At 38.0% G+C, this 20,040-nt stretch overlaps 3 protein-coding genes across 4 annotated transcripts; all 3 read left to right on the forward strand.

Moving 5' to 3' along the window:
- Positions 1-899: 899 nt before the first annotated feature.
- On the forward strand, positions 900-5,048 carry LOC131004538 (putative zinc finger protein CONSTANS-LIKE 11). Of its 2 annotated transcripts, none has more exons than XM_057931245.1 (6): positions 900-1,707; positions 1,971-2,207; positions 2,292-2,605; positions 3,590-3,723; positions 4,624-4,700; positions 4,813-5,048. In XM_057931245.1, the coding sequence occupies exons 1-4, from the start codon at positions 1,174-1,176 to the stop codon at positions 3,720-3,722; spliced, it is 1,218 nt and encodes a 405-aa protein (XP_057787228.1). In that variant the 5' UTR covers positions 900-1,173; the 3' UTR covers position 3,723; positions 4,624-4,700; positions 4,813-5,048. The 2 variants fall into 2 exon arrangements, with proteins under 2 accessions (XP_057787228.1, XP_057787229.1); XM_057931246.1 differs by having other exon boundaries at positions 2,292-2,578.
- A 5,285-nt stretch (positions 5,049-10,333) lies between these two features.
- On the forward strand, positions 10,334-13,467 carry LOC131004556 (uncharacterized). Its single transcript, XM_057931264.1, has 4 exons — positions 10,334-10,387; positions 12,104-12,642; positions 12,734-13,133; positions 13,218-13,467. Exons 1-4 carry the CDS (start codon positions 10,334-10,336, stop codon positions 13,398-13,400), a joined length of 1,176 nt encoding a protein of 391 aa, XP_057787247.1. The 3' UTR covers positions 13,401-13,467.
- A 2,063-nt stretch (positions 13,468-15,530) lies between these two features.
- Positions 15,531-18,906, forward strand: LOC131004539 (uncharacterized). Its single transcript, XM_057931247.1, has 9 exons — positions 15,531-15,887; positions 16,090-16,137; positions 16,484-16,543; positions 17,099-17,185; positions 17,307-17,411; positions 17,714-17,857; positions 17,958-18,058; positions 18,163-18,274; positions 18,455-18,906. Exons 1-9 carry the CDS (start codon positions 15,579-15,581, stop codon positions 18,482-18,484), a joined length of 996 nt encoding a protein of 331 aa, XP_057787230.1. The 5' UTR covers positions 15,531-15,578; the 3' UTR covers positions 18,485-18,906.
- The last annotated feature ends 1,134 nt before the right edge of the window (positions 18,907-20,040 follow it).

A 20,040-nucleotide genomic window follows, 5' to 3' on the forward strand; every position in this document is an offset into this window, starting at 1 on the left:
AAGTGAAAAATAAGTTGTGGCATATAGTCCAAAAATTGGTAGGAAGTTCTTTTGTGGACGTCTTAAAAAAAAATTAGGAAATTCTTTCGTGGATGGAGGGAGTATTATTCTAGGGTAAAGGTGTGAAAATATTTTCCAATATTTTTTTTCCATCTTTTCATCTATAGTAAACATATGATTAAGAAAATGAGAAGAAAAGTATTTTCTCATCTTTTTTTATCTATCATTTTCTAATAAAAATTTACAATCAAAATAAACGTACTCTTGTTGTAAATGGATGGAGTATATTATTATAATTGATAAATTAAAAATTAGAGTATATAATTTCAACTTTTTTTATATAGAAAACTGAGTACAAATTCATAACAAATTTTATTTTATAAACCATATCATGAAAATAATAGTAAATATTACTGGGAAATATGATAGACATGCACTGATAAAACACCGAACCTCGTCTCAGTGTTGACACCATTAGCGGTGTCACGTTTAGATTAAGCATTCCAAAATATTTAAACAAAAAACTAAAAAAGAAGAACACTTTTTTTACAAGAAATTCCAACACAGGAAACGCGGAAAAGGACAACGGCGTCGTTGAAACCAAGAAGACGGGGCCCCACCTCCGCCGCCACGTCAGCGCTCCGCGATCTCACGAAACGCTCTCCCCGAACTCCACGGATGACGTGGCGGGAGCGTGCGGCTCAGAATCACTCACCCCCGCAATCACCGCACGTGCGATCGAGCGAGTCCACAGCTTCGGTTGCTGTCCACATCAGCACCCCTCCACGTCAGCAGAATCCAACAGCTCACGGCCCTCCACGTGGCGCAAGCCCACAAACTCGTGGTATAAATACGCGGCTACTCTAAAATCACTGTTCTTTCCTCCCCCAACAATTATTAACTGCGGTAAATGGATCATCGCTTCTTCCTTTTCCTTGAGAAGAAAAATGGATCATCGCTTCTTAGACGTCGGCTGATTACCATTTGTCACTCAACATTTTTTTTATAATTTTTTTCCTTCTAATAAAATACTACAACTTTGTATATATCTAGCTTCTACTCACTATTCGATTCCCGTAGTTGATGATGAAAAATTCGACATTTTTGTGATAGATATATATAATTAATATTAATTAAATTAACGAGAAGAGAGAGAGAGAGAGAGAGAGAGAGATGGGTGAGCCGGTGTGCGAGATTTGCAGGGTGGTGAGGGCGGTGGTGTACTGCAAGTCCGACGGCGCGCCGCTGTGCCTGAAGTGCGACGGCTGCGTGCACGCCGCCAACGCCCTCTCGCGCCGCCACCTCCGCTCGCTAATCTGCGACCGCTGCTTCTCGGAGGCGGCGGTGGTCCGCTGCCTCGACGAGAAGCTCTCCCTCTGCGAGGGCTGCGACAACGGCTGCTTCCCGGCGGCGGACCACCGCCGCGCCAAGCTCAGCTTCTACGGCGGCTGCCCCTCCGTCGCCGAGCTCTCGAAGGTGTGGCCGTTCGCTCTCGATGCCGGTGAATTCGGCGGGAACGAAGCGAATGAGATTCCGCCGTTTCTGAAGTTCGCTCAATGGCCGCCGCCGCCGCCCGCGGCGGCGGCGGCGGCGACGGCGGCGCTGACGTGTGAGCTGCAGGCTAAATTTTCGTTCTTGTACGGCAGGGCATCTTCATTTAGCGGGGATCTCATCCCTTACCTACCTCAAGAATCCAGTTTAGAAACGGTAATTTTTATCAAATTAAACTTTTTCAATTTGCAACCATTTAGTTTAGGTTTAATTGTTAAATAAATACACGAACTTTCACTTATTTTTGAATTATAATACGAAGGATAATATTATCACCTTTAACAGTCCCTAAATTTTCTGGTCGTCAAAGAGTTGACGTGGCATACCTCACCAGAGCCGGTGTCGCCAAAAGGTCGTGTTAAAATAGGGAAATTGATGAAAGTGTATTTAAAGGATTTTGATTTGAATTTATGTGACAGAATTGCGGAGAAAGTATCAAAGATTTAGGGATTAATCAAGAGAGTGAGGATATATGTAGTGTTGACATTGATGGGATGCCTTTGAGCTTTGATAGTAGCTATGAAATATTTGAAAATCTTCCAAATAATCAACCAAGATTCCACTGCGATGATGGAGGATTAACTGCATTGTTAATGGAGAACAACGCCACCTCTGCTGCAGAATCCAACATCACTCACATTGAGAGTGTCATAGAGGTACAATTTTTTTCGTGTTTTTCGCTCGTTTTATCGCATTCCAAACTCCGATGATACGAACATGGTGACTGATGTGTGCATTAGGCGTCCACGTCAGCACAGCACGACTGCGTTGCTCAGGTGGGTGGCACGACGAGCTTGATGCAGGGGATGAGCTCGGGCGTGCTCATGAACCCTAGCATTGGCCTCGGGTTCGCTGCAAACAGGCAAGCCCCCTCGAGCCTGCCCCTGATCACGGGGGAGAGCAGCGTGTCCGAGTATCAAGATTGTGGTTTGTCGCCCCTGTTTCTAACAGGAGACTCGCGGTGGGACTCGAATTATGAAGCCATGATGAGCACCAGCCCGCAGGCGAGGGACAAGGCGAAGATGAGGTACAACGAGAAGAAGAAGACACGGACGTATGTCATCTTCTTGATTTATTTATTTATTTTTATTTTTTTTCAAGAAAGAGTTGGTTGATGCATTATTGTTGCTGATTTTGGGTTATGATGTGTGGATTTCTTAGATTATGTCACATTTTTGCAAGAGTTATATGATGCATTAGTACTTATTTTGGCTTATGATGTGTGGTTTTGTTTTTTGCAGAAGTTGATGATGCAATAGTATTACTTGTTTTGCTTTTGATTACTATTTTTTCTTTCTTTTTTGTAGAGTTAGATGATGCATTTAGTACTTATTTGGTTTATGATTTGTGGTGTTTTGCCACAATATTTCACTTTTTTCAGAGTTATATGATTCATTAGTACTTTTTTTTTGGCTTATGAGGTTATTGATTTTTGCAGAGGTTGATGATGCAATAATAATACTCATTTTGGCTTCATGATTATTTCATTTTTATCTTCGTATATGCTGCATTAGTACTTATTTAATTTGGTCTATGATATGTGTGGTTTTCCTAGACTTTCATTCTCTTTTGCAGAGGTTGATGATGCAATAATAACACTTATTTTGGATTCATGATTTTTAAATCTTTTGTAGATGATGTTCATCTTGGCTTATGATGTGTGACTTTTTCATTTTATTGCAGAGTTAATTAGATCATGCATTACCACTCATTTTGGCTTATAATGTTTGGCTTTCCTATATTACTTCATTTTTTCTGCATAGTTAGATGTTGCATTAAAACTGGTCTTGCAATGACACCTTCTATTGCATTCGTAGATGATTGACGTGTGTCAGTATTGTTAGTATGAAGGGTTTGAGATTTATGGTTTATATAAGGAAAAAATATGCGCCCTAACATTGGGTAATCTTGAACATTCATAATTGATATATGTCATTCCTCTAAGGTTACCCTAACATAAGTCATTCGTGGATGATTGACGTGTTACGTTTTTTCTTGTGTGTCGTATTGGATGAACGTACGCACGTTATGAATGCAGGTTCGGGAAACAGATAAGGTACGCCTCGCGCAAAGCGAGAGCAGATACAAGAAAGCGTGTTAAAGGCAGGTTCGTGAAGTCGGGGGAGACTTATGACTATGATCCTGAAGGAGCACTGCATTTTCAAGACTAAGGTATATATATATATACACTTCATTTTCTTGCATAGATCTTAGCTTTTTCATATCAAGTATAGAATTTACATGTAGCTATTTGAATTAAATAGTCCCTCCGACCACAAAATATTTGCCACATTGTGGACTGCACGAATTTTAATAAAATGTGAGTGAAGTTGTTAATAGAGTAATGGTCTCGCTTTCAATATGAGTAGAATTATGTTGATCCTACTATTTTAAATGAAAGTGACGGTTTTTTCGTGCATGGACTGAAAAAGAAATTGTGGCACATTCATAAAAGTATGTCAATATGAACTTTTGAGAATAGAGTGGGGCCCACATTGAAAAAGTAAAAGCTGTTTTGACGGTACCAAAGCAAATCAACCGTGCCACGGCAAGCTAACTGTGCAGAGCTTCGGCGTGACTCCCGTGCGCGTTTTAACGAGGCTGTCGTGGCCAATTTTCGGGTAAGACTAACCATGAATCAACCGTGACCGATTATCTAGCCATGGATATTGTAGGCACGGTAGCCTCGTCGAAAAACTTGCAAGGGGGTTGCACTAGAAAGCCACACGGTAGCCTCGTTGAAGCTCTGCACGATTAGCATGTCGTGGCACGGTTGATTTACTTTGGCACGGTCGGACCAAATTTTTACTTTTTCAACGTGGGCCGCACCTTTTATTTTATCTCAAAAGTTCAAATTAACGTGTGCAAGTGTTACCCTGTGGTTAATGCCCAGAGCATGAGGTCCTAAGTTCGAGTCCACCGTGGTGCTGCCTTTAAATTTTTTTATTTACTTGTGTAATAAAAAAAAAAGTTCAAATTAGCCATGGCTTGCTATCAAACATATTTTGTTATCTGCAAAACCCTATTCTTGCCCATTGTAAAACACAACTTTTGAAACGTTTCAACCATCAGAACGGAGATCGGAAGGGATGACAGGCTGCTGAACCGCGCGCTGCCTGGACCTGTGAGGGAATTCCTCATGACTCGAGGTTAGTTTTGAACACTTGTATCCGTGGGCATCAATATCACTCATGAATTCTTCGCGTATTCGAGATCATTATGTAGCAAAAGAGGTGATGTTTTTTATTTGTATTTTTGAAGGGCCTCAAGTTGGAAGATGGAGTTGGTGTTGAGGCTATGTGCATGAGAGAGATAGAGAGAGGGGTCTTCTTCTATACAGAAAAAAAAAAAAAAGGATTTGAAGGTTTCTTGCAAGACATTATTCTTACAAGAATATCAGTATAGACTGTATAGTACAAAGAAGTACATGTACTGATATTTCAATAATTTCTTCAAGGTTTTATGTGATTGAGAATATATATAGAGAGAGAGAGAGAGATAGAGAAAAAAAAAATAGGATCATTTTTTGGTGAACATGTCTTTATGGAAACTAGTTTGCAGAAACCTCCTCATGCTCTAAGTGAAAAAAATTGCCATTAATTTCTTTTGGGACTCCTTGTAAGCGAGATGAAGCTGTATTGAAATCGAGATATTTTTTTTAATGGTAATTTCTTAGTTTTAACTAGTGAAATTGATATACATTTGTTTTATTTATCATGTCAAAAATGCATATTCATAGTGGAACAGTTCAGATCCTATGTTAGATGGAGTAGCTTTAGCTAGTAAAATAAGCCTACAAGATTGAAGTATGATAGATAATAGAAAAAGAAGTAGATGAAGAACTAAAATCAGCACTTGTTTCTTGTTTTAGTTGGTAAAATAAAATACAGGATCGAAATACTTCCTCCGTCCCCCAAATAACTTTTGGCATGGATTTAAAGAAAAAGTTGTTAAATATATTGGTAGTGAGAAAAAAAAATGTTATAATTAATATTGAAAGTGGTAAAAATGTGTTATAATTAGTATTGAAAATGGTGAAAAGTTGAAAAGAAAGAATAAATAAAGTATTATTAGTGGTGTGTAATGTTCCAAAATGAATAGAAAGTTATTTTGGGAATGTCCTAAAAAAGAAATATAGGAAGTTATTTGGGGATGGAGAAGTATAATATTTAGCAAAAATGGAAAGAGGTTGAATGAGATAGTCCAAATATTTTATTTTCATATATAGCGAAATGAAATACAAGCTTGAAATATTACAGGTAATGTGAAAATTTTCACTTTTATAAGAAAATGGGACATTAGTAACGAGGGATTAAGATTCAGTGTATCACCCTTGATGTCTTATTTTGTGTTTCACTTTTAATTTTATTCATTTTTTACATATTTTTTTTCTCAAATTTCAACTTTGTATGCTTTAGAGTTTAGTTTAATTTTGTGATAATTAATTAGGATTTATCCCATATTGTTAGGGTATATAATTATTTTTACCATTTAATTTTACTTTTATGGGCTAATAAGAAGTTGATAAATTCAAAGTCATGGTATATATTTTCTAAAAAATTTAATTTTTCTGAAATAAAAATTAAGTATAATTCACAATATTATACTATTTCCGTCCACGATATCATTTCCACTTTTGCTATTTTTGTATATCCACAGTATCATTTCCACTTTCATCTACAGAAGTAGGTTGACTAGTTTTTGGGCTTTTTTTTTAGTCTAAGAAATAAAATATACTCCCAAAGAGCACTTCCAGCAGATCACTTAAATGCATCACTAACTCTAAATTTAGGCTAAAACAATTAAAAATGAGATAAAAAATGCATCCAGCAGATCCCCTAAATTGGATGGGGCCCACAAATTTTTTTACACCTACCTAAATTCAATCTTAAATTTACACCCACCCTAAATTTATTTTAAACTTATAATTAGTAGGGCCCACACATAATTATTGTTTTTATGTATAAAATATGAGATCTAGTGTATGCATTTATAAAATCGAGATCCTAAAATTAAATAGGGAAGCTTTAGGGTGGAATATAGGAGCATAATTTTGGGATTTCTGCTGGGAGTGCTCTAAGAACTTCTTATTTTTCCTTTTTGGAACGTCCACAAAACAACTTCCTAACTATACCCCAACCACTTAAAAATACCCCAGTTACCCTTACTTTTTCATTTTACTAACACTTTTTCACTATTCACAATACACTCAATAATTTTTTTTCACTCTCAATAAATACACTTAATAAGATTTTATTAAAATTTGTGTCATACCCTCCTACAAAATTCTTTCGCGGACGGATGAGGTATAATTAAGTGAATGTGCTAAATACTTGGGCTAAGTTTAATTTAATTAATTGTTTTGATGGGCTTCTATTTTATTTATTTATTTGGGCTCAATTAATCTATCATTTAATTTAAGTTGAGCCTTGATTAATTAAAGTAGTTTGCTAAACTTTATTAATTGAGGGAAATCTTATTATAGCCCTCTTTCATAAAAACATAAGTTTTATAGCCCTAGTTTATAATAGATAAGTTATATATAGCAATTTTAAATTTAAAAGAAGTATTCAAAGGGTGTTATAGTCTTTTAAGTTTAAAATGACTATATAATTTATCTAATATAAATTAGGGCTACAAAACTTATGTTTTTAACAAAAAGGGTTATATGTGATAATTCCCACTTGTATTAATTCATTAATTAGACTTATTACTTTAAATTATGCACTTAATTAGATTCATTCTAATTAATTAATGAAGGGGATTAGATATCCTGAGTCAAAATAAGTGATGCGATCTATTAATTCAACTCATTAATCAAGCCAGTAATTTAATTTTATTATTTAATCTTATATTCTAGATTATTAATAACACTACTTGAATTATTATTTAAGAATAATAATTTCTTGGTGAATTCATAGTTAAAAACATGCATTCTCATTAATTGAGGACATTTCAAACATGAACCTTTTATTCTCGTAATAAAGGTCAAGTTAATTTGGGAGTAAATGCTATCAGAAGAATTACTGCCCTGAATAGCAAAGTTTTGCAATCAAGTGGGCTTACTTACATATCAAATAAAGATGAAATGTTATGTTTGAACAACTATAATCCTTTCAAAAATCACATGACAACCACAGTTCTTAAGCTCCAAGATCACAACAAATATGGCATCACTAGCTTACCAAACACAACCAACATAAGAAATAAGGAATCACCACCCTCCAGCAGAAATTTAAATTAGGAACACAATCACATGATTAAATTAGGGCCAAGGCACTCGGGCACCAAATGGAAAGCGATTGCAGGTGCTGAATCCTCCTCTCGTCGCTCCAGCCATTCCAATTGTCCGATCGGCCATCTTCATCTTCGATGAAGCCATCCACAACCAGATCCACAGATGTTTCCGACACCACTATATCCGGCTTGAAGGCCCATGATGACTGTTGAAGTGTCCCACATTGGTTGGAGATAGTGGCATGAGCCACTTTATATGGTGAGGCAACCCTTCCCCCTTACAAGGCCTTTTAAAGAAGGATTGGGCTCAATATCCATTTCTAATATGGTATCAGAGTCAATCCAATCCAATGATGGGCCCCCAATATCGTTGTCAACAGATAGCGTTGGTATTGTCCACGCTGCGCATGAGGGGGCGTGTTGAAGTGTCCCACATTGGTTGGAGATAGTGGTATGAGCCACTTTATATGGTGAGGCAACCCTTCTCCCTTACAAGGCCTTTTAAGGGAGGATTGTGCCCAATATCCATTTCTAGTAATGACATTGAAAGGGACTCTATATGGGCCGTTGTCAACGATGGCACCGCATTGTCCAATTTCGTGTGGGTCACCGTCAACGACGGCGAAAAATGATGATTCGATGAGAGAATCACCGATTTCAGAGAGAAAAGTCCGAGTGAATGTGAGATCCATCGCGGAGGGAGACAATGATTTAGGGGAAGCGTGCTTTGAGGAGGCAGCACTTTAGGGTGAATAAGAAGGAGCGAAGCGGCTGCTTCAGTGAGGCAACGAGTTTGAGGGAGGCGACGCATCTTTACAGAGGCGGTGATTTTAGGGTTTCAGACGGGTGAACAATGAAGAAAGAAAGAGGTGGCGCCTTATGGTGAAGAAGAAGGAGCGAAGCGGCTATTTCAGTGAGGCGGCCAATTTGAGGGAGCTGATTTAGAGAGGCTGTGATTTTTAGGGTTTCATCTACGATGAATAATGAAGAAGGTAGGGAGGCGGCGCAACATTAGCAAAATCAAGAAAGTAATAAATAAAGAAGTCAAACATAAAGAATTATGAGGATTTATAATTGCTAATTGTGTTTAATTAAGTTTAAGTGGAGACAGAAATACTTATATTTTTTTACGATGAAACGCAATATGTTGGTAAGACGCTTATCCTCCAACCAAAAGGTCGGATGTTCCAATCACCTAAAAGGGTAGAGTGTGAGTGTGTTTTTTCTTTTTTAGGTGTAACAAATTTTAAAAAATATAAGTGGGGAGAGTTCTTAATTATTGAGGTGGGTCATCCAATGACAAATAAAGTAAATACATAAAGTTATAGAGGATATAATTGTATAAAAAGTTAAATAGGACTCTTTTTTGTGACAAAAAAGAAAAAGTAAGACTCTTTTTCGTGAACGGAGAAGTATATAATTAAAAAAAATCAAAAGTTGAGAAGGGGTTTCAGCCCCAAAGCCCCGCATATTCGTTGTTGTCGTCTAGTAAGCCACCATCTTCCTTTTGTAGTTGTGGTTGTGGCCTTGAATAAAAATGTCTTTGTGGGTCTTATGGAGCATGAATAGTAAATTGTAGAACAATAAATTGAATAAATAAGTCAAACATATGGTAGTATATTTTTGAAGAAGTCTAATCATATATTCTTTCACTCCCATAATAAAATATCACATTTTATATTTTGGTCGGCTTTGAGATATAGCCCCACTTTTTTTTTTTTATTTTAAGAATAACCACTTATTTCTACATAATCCTACAATCAATTCACCTACAATCATTCGTTTTCATTCATCAGATTATCTATCTATATTTTCTTAAACATCGTGTCATCCACTCATTTTTATATAACTTTATAATCAATTCAACTACAATCATTTATTTCTATTTAACACATTAACAACCTATATTTTTTTAAAACTTGTGTCATATATGTGATACTCTCTTAGAGCACCCACATCGATCTACTCATGCGGGGGACTCAAGTCAGTTTGTGGATGAGTCTACCGATGTAGGGCATCGTTGACTTGAGTTCGGCTCATCTCGATGAGCTCAACTCATTCGAGCGAAATGAAAGGTGCGTTGCACACGCCATCTTTTTTAAAGAAAGAATCTTGAATTTCAAAGTTTGCAAGGCCGAAAACGGCTAGATTTTATTTTTTTCCTTTTTTCTTCTCTTTATTCACCACTTTCTTCTTCATTTTTTCACCATTCCTTCATCCAATTCACTCATTCATCTTCCTTTCTTCTTCATTTTTTTTATCTATCACAAAATGACTTCATGGTTCGATGAAGTCATCATCTTCCAATCGCAAGAAATGGTGGCTCAATTTCTCACTCCCAACCACAACCCTAACGACGAGTTATCTCGAATAGGGCCTTCGTTTATCGTGATCGTGAGGCCGCCCATCAACGACTTCTTCTAGATTACTTCAACGATAACCCGATGTACGATCCAATATTTTTTTCCGACATCGTTTTCGGATACAAAATGAGTTGTTCTTGCGCATCATCGGTGGTGTGCAAGGTGTAGATGGTTACTTCCGAATGATAGTGGATGCTGCAGGCTGGGACTTCCTCACGCTATTGCAGAAATACACGGTGACTATCCGACAACTAGCCACTGGTGTTTCTGCGGATACTTTTGATGAGTATTTGAACTAGTCGCCTCTGTTCACCGACGTCTTGGGAGGAACATCATCGTTGGTGACATTTTTAATCAACCGATACTATTTTCAGATAAGTTACTACTTGTGTAATGGCATCTACCTTGAGTGGCCAACGTTCGTCAAGAGCCCACCGTTGGCGACCAATTCGAAAGAGGCGAGGTTCAAGAAAAAGCAAGAATCTACACGAAAAGGATGTCGAACGTGCCTTTGGAGTGCTTCAACTCGATGGGAAATCATTAGAATTTCGGCCCGACCTTCGTATATTAATCATCTCAGAGGCATCATGTTGGCCTGTATCATTCTCCACAATCATATTGTGGAGAATGAAGGGGAAGAAGCTATGCACCGGAGAGATGACGACTCGTGACACAGGGCATTTAGCAGTGACTCATCCGATGCTTCTCAATCTACCCCTCCTAGATTCGCGGAGTATGTGCACAGAGATGCAATTTTCAAAGATATGAAGATACATGCGAAGCTTCAAGAAAATTTGATCAAATACGTTTGAGCACATTTCGAACCTCTAGGACCATGATAGTTATTTAGGTGTTTACTTTAAGCTATGTTTTATTTTATTTTTAAATTATATGTAATTTAAAGTAAAGCAATTTTAATTGAAGTAAATGTATTATTTAAGTTAGTACAATTTAAATTAAATAAAAAATACAAAAAATAAAATGAGTGGATTTTTAAAATGGCCACTTTCATATTGTAAAGATAAAAAATGTCCACTAAAATAAAAAACTTAAAAAATGTCCACTGTTACCAAAATACCCTTCACATTAAAAATTAAAAAAATGTCCACTTTACATCACCCCTTTAAAAAATCCCGCAATTCACAACCTGTGTGAATTCACAACCAAAAATTTTTGGTTGTGAATTCACACTGGTTGTGAATTCACAATTCACAACCAATCGAATTCACAACCAGAATTGTTTGTTTGTGAATTCAGAACCAGTCGAATTCACAATCAAAATTTAATTCACAACCAGATTTTTTTGGTTGTGAATTCACAACCTAAATTTAATTCACAATAAGAATTTTTTGGTTGTGAATTCAAAACCAGTTGAATTCACAACGAAAATTTAATTCACAGCCAGATTTTTTTGGTTGTGAATTCACAACCAGAATGGTTGTGAATTCAAGCAGTTGTGAATTTGAGTTTTTAAAGTTTGAATTCACAACTGAAATTAGAATTTATTTTGGTTGTGAATTCGAGTTTTAGTTGTGAATTCGAGAATATTAAGTTGTGAATTCATCGAGCTGATTGTGAATTCAAAAACATTAAGTTGTGAATTCATCGAATTGGTTGTGAATTCATAGATCTAGTTGTGAATTTAAAAACATTAAGTTGTGAATTTATAGATGTGATTGTGAATTTAAGAAAATTAAATTGTGAATTCATAAATCTCATAAACACCATTGCAAAACCGCATCTTGAAATAGCTTCAACATCTCATTGAGGACTTCCATCAAACAGGTTGCATTCAATATCATTATGTGAGAAAAGAAAAAAAACTTTAGTCCAAGGAAATCAAATCTACATCCCATCTAGGAAATTCCCGTCAATTCAGTAGTGAATAAACAAAAAACACAGTAAATAGCACCAGAATTTATTCCAAATGTCAAACAAATGTAGCAAAATAGGTTGAGTTCCGCCGCGCCGGCAGCCTCCGTGCGCCGGCGGCGGCTGAGCCACCTGCTGCAAATCATGACCTCAGCTCCTCCAATTTTACTTCCACCGACTCCGAGCTGAGCTCGTACGAAGCGGCGTGCTGCTCCGACCCCGACCTCCAAAACTTCGACTCGAAGCTCCAGATCCGCACAAGCCGCGCCATCAACTCCATCTCCGTGGTCCTCGACGTCCGCTCCCTCCCCCTCGACTCCCTCCGCGAAGTCACCGAATACCTCCTCGAGATGAACCAGGAGGTCGTCACAATCACCCTCCAAAACAAGCGCGACATTTGGAAAGACGACGAATTCTCCGACCTCGTCGTCTTCGAGAATTGCCTCCTCACCTTGGATTTCTGCACCACCCTCGATTCGTGCCTCAAACGCGCCGCGCGCATCGAATCCATCGTCAAAGTCGCCCTCCGCAAATTCGACGACGACCGAGCAAATGCGGGGAGGAATTACTCGAGATGTCAAACACTCATCTTCACACCATTTTCACACCTCAAATTCTAGTTTGATTACCGTTTCTCATTCCTCAAAATATACAAGCCCAAGCCCCAATTATAACTCCATGACTATGGATTCCAAATTGATCAAACACAGCAAGGCGTTTCCGAAACCCTCGCTGCTGAAAGATTACTTGATGGACGACATGAGCTCCTGCTCGTCCAACGGCTTCAAATCGTTCCCGAGAAGGCAATGCTGCCCCAGCACCGTCCGATTCCTCGTCGAGATCGACCTCAACCAGCAGAAGAAATATTTCATTAGAAATATCTCAACCAAATCCGCCGCCTCCGCGTTTCACAGATTCATCGCCGCCGTCAAACGCCTCCCCTTCGGCTCCTCGTCGGAGAAGAAGCCGATCCTACCGCGCAACCTGTCAAGGAAAATCATCAGGAAAAGTATTTTCTGGAAGAGGAAATCCAGCTACAAGGAGATCCAACGGCTAAAATCCTTCGACGACGACCGAGCAAATGCGGGGAGGAATTACTCGAGAACTCTGGCGGAATTGAGGAATTTCAGCGCCGCGGAGGAGCCGTTCACGCAGGAGTTCTTCAAGGTCTTCGCTCGCGTCAACGCGAAGTAGGCGTTGATGATGGAGAGGCTGCAGGCGAAGAAGCAAAACCTAGACAGAAAATTGGGGAAATTGCAGGCGTGGAGGAAGGTCTCAAGTTTGACGGCGGACGAGAGAACGGAAGCAGATTTTTTGATAGAGGCGTCGCGGTGGTGGTGGCTGTGCGGCGCTGCCGCTGCGATTGCCGGAGATTGAATGGCGGCAGCGCGGCGAGAGGAGAAGGAGAGGGAGGGAGAGAGAGAGAGAGTTCAGCGAGAGAGAGAGAGCGTATGCGACAGAGAGAGCACGAGAATTTTAGATTTTTGGGAAAAGGGCATTTCTGACTTTTCAATCAAAAAGTGGACAGTTTTTATTATTTTTATCTTAATGGACATTTTTTATCTTTACAATATGAAAGTGGATAGATTTATCCACTTTCATATTGTAAAGATAAAAAATGTCCACTAAAATAAAAAACATAAAAAATGTCCACTGTTACCAAAATACCCTTCACATTAAAAATTAAAAAAATGTCCACTTTACATCACCCCTTTAAAAAATCCCGCAATTCACAACCAGTGTGAATTCACAACCAAAATTTTTCGGTTGTGAATTCACACTGGTTGTGAATTGAGAATTCACAACCAGTCGAATTCACAACCAGAATTTTTTGTTTGTGAATTCACAACTAGTTGAATTCACAGCCAAAATTTAATTCACAACCAGTCGAATTCACAACCAAAATTTAATTCACAACTAGAATTTTTTGGTTGTGAATTCACAACCAAACGAATTCACAACCAAAATTTAATTCACAACCAAAATTTAATTCACAACCAGATTTATGTTGGTTGTGAATTTACAATCAGTCGAATTCACAACCTGAATTTAATTCACAACTAGAATTTATTTTGGTTGTGAATTCAAGTAGTTGTGAATTTGAGTTTTTAAAGTTTGAATTCACAACTATAACTATAATTTATTTTGATTGTGAATTCGAGTTTTAGTTGTGAATTAATAGATCTGGTTGTGAATTTAAGAATATTAAGTAGTGAATTCATAGATGTGGTTGTGAATTCAAAAACATGATGTGAATTCATAAATTTGGTTGTGAATTTAAGAACATTAAAAAAAATAATTATACAGCTGAATCAAATTGTTCTACAACACCAAAATACAGCAACTCAATCTACCATCAAAATACATCAATTCCTCTAAATCAACAATCAAAATACATCTATGACGCGAAGATTAAGGAACAAAGCTGGATTATCTGCAGCAAAGAATGGCATCTCAACGTTATCCTCTTCTTGACTAGTGGTTGCTGTTGCTGGTTCTGCTTGTGGAAGATCTTGATTCTGTATTCAGAGAATCAGTGGCTGACATGGTAAAGTAACAACACCATCGATCCCTTACTGTTTGCTCACTTTGAAAAATTAATCCCAAAATTTACCAGGCAGCAGTACTCCCAAAATCTCTACACCATCCATCTCGGACATCTTGTCTAATACTTTATGAGCCAAATCTATGTTTGACTCGGATGCAAAAGCTTCTGCTAAAGCTTTGTAAACATATGGGTCAGGTTACATATCCTTCTCCTGCAGATTCGCGGCGGGGATTGAAGTAGAAGATGGCAGAGGCGACGAGGTCGGGGGCAGCGGCGCTTCGTGGCGGGGGGCGAACCAGGAGATGGCGGAGGCGATGAGGCAGAGGCGGCGATCTGAGATCAAAGGGAGGGAGGGAGGGAGATAGAGAGAGAAGGGGGAAGGGCCGTGAGGGAGAAGAGAGAGAGAGAGAGCATATATTTAAAGGATGGTATTTTTGTCTTTTCAATCAAAAAGTGGACAGTTTTTATCATTTTTATCTTAGTGGACAATTTTTATCTTTACAATATGAAAGTGGATAGTTTTATATATTAACTCAAATAAAATTAATAGATATGAATCAATTAGATAAACCTGCCTCAATCAATGGATGCTCTTATCAAACGGAAAGGGTAGTATTTTAATACTCCCTCCGTCCCTGAAATAAGTTCCCATTTTTCCTTTTTGGAACGTCCCCCAAATAAGTTCCTCTTTCTTTCTTTCCATTTTTGGACCACTACCCCACCACTAATAATACTTTATTTATTTTTACTTTTCACTTTTTCACCATTCTCAATACTAATTATAACACTTTTTCACCTTTTCACCACTCCCAATACTAATTATAACATATTTTTCTCCACTATCAATACACTTTACCACTTTTCCTTAAAACCCGTGCCTCCCCAATGATGAACTTATTTTGGGGACGGAGGGAGTATAAATAAATAGAAGGGCTCGTTTCGAATGAGACGGGTCTAAAGCTACATTCCAAAAATTTCACCCAAAATCGGCACTCAGTAGCGAAAAGATGAACAGGTTCAATTCGGCCAAAAACCTCGTCGCTTTCTTCACCGCCGTCGCCCCCAATGCGGAAATCAGTCAGATTTTTGACAGCCGCTCTCTCGCCAGAATCCATCAGATTGCTGACCGCTGCAAATGTGAGGGGGAAATGGAGAAACAGCTGAAGAAGCTCTCGAGTAATGACAGTAACAGCAGTTATGAGAGGAAAGTGCTGCCGCCGGAGCTCTCGAGGAGTGTGGCTACGCTCACGTGCGAGTCGTCTGCGGCCGGCGGCGTCTGCGATGTTTATTTGGTTGGAACCTGCCACGTTTCTACGGTAATTTTGGTGTTATTTTGATGAATTTGTTTTGAGATTTTCATGATTATACAGTTTGATCTCTAAATCTAAAGCAGCTCGTTTTACCCTTTTCCAACTGTTTTTCTCCTTTTGATTACTGCTGGGAATTTTGTGGGATTGTTCGGATAGAGATTGCTTATTAAATCAGAATAGCTTAAGTGAATTGCTCTTTCATTTTCAGGAATCTTGCGAAGAAGTTCGGGCTGTGATTCAATTCTTGAAACCCCAGGTGCTTTTCTTTTGATAGATTTAATTACTCTTTTCTTTTCTATTAGTGGGCGTTTACTTTTGAAATCTAGTAGCACTATACTAATCCAGTGTTTACGTTATGGATTGAAACTTAGGATATCCCTAGGCCATTGATAATTTCTGTAATTTGAGCTAATTTTGCTATATTAATATCCTATTGAAATAAAAGGATTGGAGAAATCCTAGTAACAAGGATAAAAATATTGAATCATGAAAAGTAAACGCCTTCTCAATGTACTTTTAGGTCTTCTGCTATTATTATTGTCATGGCCCATTTTCCTTTTCAATCCCCAATATAGCAATGTTATGTTGTGTGTTTACTGCAGGTTGTCTTTTTGGAGCTGTGCCATAGGCGCAAGGCGGTACTTAAGCCTCAAAGCTCGAAGGTTGGCCTGTATTTGTACTTCTATTCTCTCTCTAGAATTAATTGATTTTAGTGTGTGTGATTAGTCAGAAAACATGAAATGATAGCTTGAGAGCCATGTAGTCTGCTTTTGCTCTGTTTCTTGAAGATGTACATGTATAGGACCCGAGCTCCGAGTGAGGTGAGAGAATTCAGAACTGCTTGCAATGACCCTTCACCCTCTATGAATTTAATGTCATATGGCTGAATGATTGATTCGAGAAGATAATTAGCACAATGAATTCTTGTGAACTTTGTTTCAAGTCCTATAAGGCCAGGTGATGCTGAAATAGATACTCTGTGAGATCGGAAGCTAGACTTGAATAGAAACCTTCTTGTATTGTTGTTGCTCAGTGGACTTTGAGAATTAACTTAACCACAAGAGGTCACATTTCCCTTTCAGAACCGCAACGAATGATCTTGACCTGTTATGAATGCTTCCCTAATCTGACTTTCTAATACCTTATTCAAGACATGATGCTAGTTCTTTTATATGCTCACGGTCAACTCAAATTCACAAATAAACCATGTTTTGCAGAAGCCGACCATAGGAGAATTGTTTGACGTGTGGAAAAAGGAAAAGGAAAGTCTTTTAGGGATACTCTACAGCTCGTATCTTCGTAAGGCATGATTCTGTTTTCCATTTTGTGGTAACTTACTAGAGAAACTTCTTGTTTTGGCTTCTTCAACAAACAATAGATAAATCTGGTGACTTTATTGTTTTTCCCATAATCGCCTTTTTCTAGGTTGCTAGACAACTTGAAGTTGAGCCCGGTGCAGAATTTCGAGTGGCATATGAAGAAGCCATGAAATATGATGGCAAGATTATACTAGGCGATCGACCTGTTCAGGTACTTTTCCTCTAATTTTACTATTGTAAAGTAACACAGAAGCCAATTTGGGCAAATTTGCTAGCTTTGTCACTGCTCTTTCTTCCTCTGTAGTCATACTATTTGTGCATTATGAACATCTGTTGCTGGCTATTGAGTTTTCTTTACAATAATGTTTTCCTCTTAATTAATAGCAGCAAGTTGTGTCGTCCCTTTCCATTGCCTGTAGGAAGAAATTCATGCACGATTAAATTTGAAGTTTTCTTAGTATTGTTTGAGTTCTTTCCTGACTTTTCAGTTCCTATTTCTTTCGCCTTTGGTAGATTACGTTGCAGAGAACATGGGCCATGATGCCTCTTGGGCACAAGATAAAATTTTTCTTGAAGTTGTTTTTTCGACGACCTTTTTTCGACATTTCTTCTGGACAAGTGAATTCCGTGATAGGCCCAGAAGATATCGCCAAGAGGGTATACGAACTCGCCGTATAAGACTGACATATGCTATCTGCATTGTATCTGGCGAAGTGAATTTTACTGATGTTAGAAGGTCCATTTTTCCCTAGTGTAGCTGAAGGAATTGAACGATGTTGACAACTTAACTCGAAGAATTGAGAAGCTGAGCGAGGAGTTTCCTACTCTTGCGGAAGCCCTCATCCATGAGCGCGACCAGTTAGTATTCTCATACTTTCTAATTCTTCACTATGCTATGCCAGGCTTCTTATCCTTGTAATATTGTGTGTTTGGTTGTTTTCATTCCATATTGTCGTATGTAGATATATGTCGGCCATGTTACTTAAAGTAGCACGTGAACATAACTCGGTGGTAGCCGTTGTGGGAAAGGGCCACTTACCAGGAATCCAGAAGAACTGGAAACAACCAGTTAAGGTAAAGATTTTATGTCATTCATTGATTACTTTGTCTGTTCAAATTCTCTTCTTGATGTTAACCTTCTACATAAGGGAAATCGCGATTTCTTAAATAATGCCCCTCTTTTCTAACCCGGCTTAATTGCTTTGATTTCAATTATATCAGCCTGATGTAACTTTACGCACTTGAATGTTTTAGATGGATCAACTTCTCAAGCGTGCCAATTGAAAATAAAACGATAACAGCGTGCAAGATACTTGGTTCTATTGGAGTAATATTCGCTGGTGATATGGTTCAAATTCGTGGAAATTGTTAGCTTGACCACTCTTCAATGTTTCGATCATAACTTCTTCAATTTAACTCCAAATAATGAACGGCCAATTGCATTGGAAAAGCCAGTTCAGATACATTTCCATCAATATACTATGGAGCTTCAGATTCCAAGTAGCCGAAAAGTTATGGACGTTTCAATAAACACCAAAAACTGAAAAATCTTTTCTTTAATGTTGGTAATTTCTAAAGTTCTTATTTATTTCTTGCATTAAGATTTCTTTGTATTGGGGCCTATAAATAGCGTATCTTATGGAGAAAAATGTAGACTTGAGTTTATGATAATTTGATTATATGAAGTTTGAGAATAGAGTTCTTAATTTCTTGTTCTTTCAACTTAGAAGTCGAATTTGGCATACTATCTTATTTCATCCATTTATCTTATTTCCATCCTCATCAGCTAGAGTTGCTGTAATTTTTGGCATTTATCTCTCCATCAAGATATAACTCTCTGCATCTCATGTAACAAAATTCTCCTTTTTATTTTCTTTCAATCTTTTCATATATCTTTTCATTTTTATTTTCCTTACGCGTTGAATACAAAGACTCTTGTCACATCGTCCGCACCATACGGATGCCTAAATTGATGTTGATGTCAACTTTTATTACAACCTCTCGATGCCAACTCATTCTTTTTTCACAAAAGTTCTTGTACAAGTTACATGATGCAATATGTCGGCGATTGGATGATGCTCTCTCTCAACCCTAGGAGGATCTTCTCCTTCTTGTGGATGGTGCTCTCTCTGTAGGAATATTAAACTTAATTAATACTCAATTTGTCCGACGATCGTTTATTCGATTATCTTAATTCGTCAATTCGTCGCTGAACCGGTCAACCGTCTTCAACCCTTTGTTTAAAGCCTCAAACGTCCTCCAATCATATTTTTTTCTTTAGAAATACGACTTCTTCGTCTTCGAAAGAGCTTTCTGTGGCCGCCTGTTTCGCCTTAATTCGAGCTCTGTACAGGAAGTTATGGCCGTTCTTCGGAGACTGCCAAAACTTGATTTTCTGCGAAAATCTAACTCCAGCTCTGATCTTCTGGATTATATCCCGTTCAATCCCCGACGTCGGATGGACGACGATCTTCGAGGATTCCCTGAAGAAATCACCCACTCAACAGGCGCCGTTCAACACTCACAGAAAACCTAATTTCTGTAATATGAAATTACGTGAATCTTATTTTTGTTTTGAGGGTTGCTGTGTATTTATAATTATAAATACAGGAAATGGGCCAAACTTATGAGTTGGACTATTTTTTTCCTACTGGGCTTAGGAGTCTTTGGGCCAACCCATGGATCAAATACAAGGAATAAAGATGGGCCTCAAATGAATTAATTCTTATGATCAGCCCAGATCACAATTAATACATAAATATTAATTCATTCCACTAGAGAATCAATATTGACTTACTCCTTTATTGCCAATGATGAGTCGGGGCTTGTATTTAGACTTA

The sequence above is a fragment of the Salvia miltiorrhiza genome, unplaced genomic scaffold, assembly GCF_028751815.1.
Source record: "Salvia miltiorrhiza cultivar Shanhuang (shh) unplaced genomic scaffold, IMPLAD_Smil_shh original_scaffold_419_1, whole genome shotgun sequence".
Taxonomy (NCBI): domain Eukaryota; kingdom Viridiplantae; phylum Streptophyta; class Magnoliopsida; order Lamiales; family Lamiaceae; genus Salvia; species Salvia miltiorrhiza.

What these genes read in the sequence shown, in the direction of transcription:
- LOC131004538 (XM_057931245.1), top strand. Translation starts at nt 1,174, where the DNA reads ATGGGTGAGCCGGTGTGCGAGATTTGCAGGGTGGTGAGGGCGGTGGTG. An exon ending in AAGAATCCAGTTTAGAAACG is followed by an intron (nt 1,708 to 1,970) that starts GTAATTTTTATC and finishes TTTATGTGACAG; the next exon opens with AATTGCGGAGAAAGTATCAA. An exon ending in ACATTGAGAGTGTCATAGAG is followed by an intron (nt 2,208 to 2,291) that starts GTACAATTTTTT and finishes TGTGTGCATTAG; the next exon opens with GCGTCCACGTCAGCACAGCA.
- LOC131004556 (XM_057931264.1), top strand. Translation starts at nt 10,334, where the DNA reads ATGATAGTGGATGCTGCAGGCTGGGACTTCCTCACGCTATTGCAGAAA. An exon ending in CGCTATTGCAGAAATACACG is followed by an intron (nt 10,388 to 12,103) that starts GTGACTATCCGA and finishes GTAGCAAAATAG; the next exon opens with GTTGAGTTCCGCCGCGCCGG. An exon ending in TTTTCACACCTCAAATTCTA is followed by an intron (nt 12,643 to 12,733) that starts GTTTGATTACCG and finishes GATCAAACACAG; the next exon opens with CAAGGCGTTTCCGAAACCCT.
- LOC131004539 (XM_057931247.1), top strand. Translation starts at nt 15,579, where the DNA reads ATGAACAGGTTCAATTCGGCCAAAAACCTCGTCGCTTTCTTCACCGCC. An exon ending in GAACCTGCCACGTTTCTACG is followed by an intron (nt 15,888 to 16,089) that starts GTAATTTTGGTG and finishes TTTCATTTTCAG; the next exon opens with GAATCTTGCGAAGAAGTTCG. An exon ending in TTAAGCCTCAAAGCTCGAAG is followed by an intron (nt 16,544 to 17,098) that starts GTTGGCCTGTAT and finishes CATGTTTTGCAG; the next exon opens with AAGCCGACCATAGGAGAATT.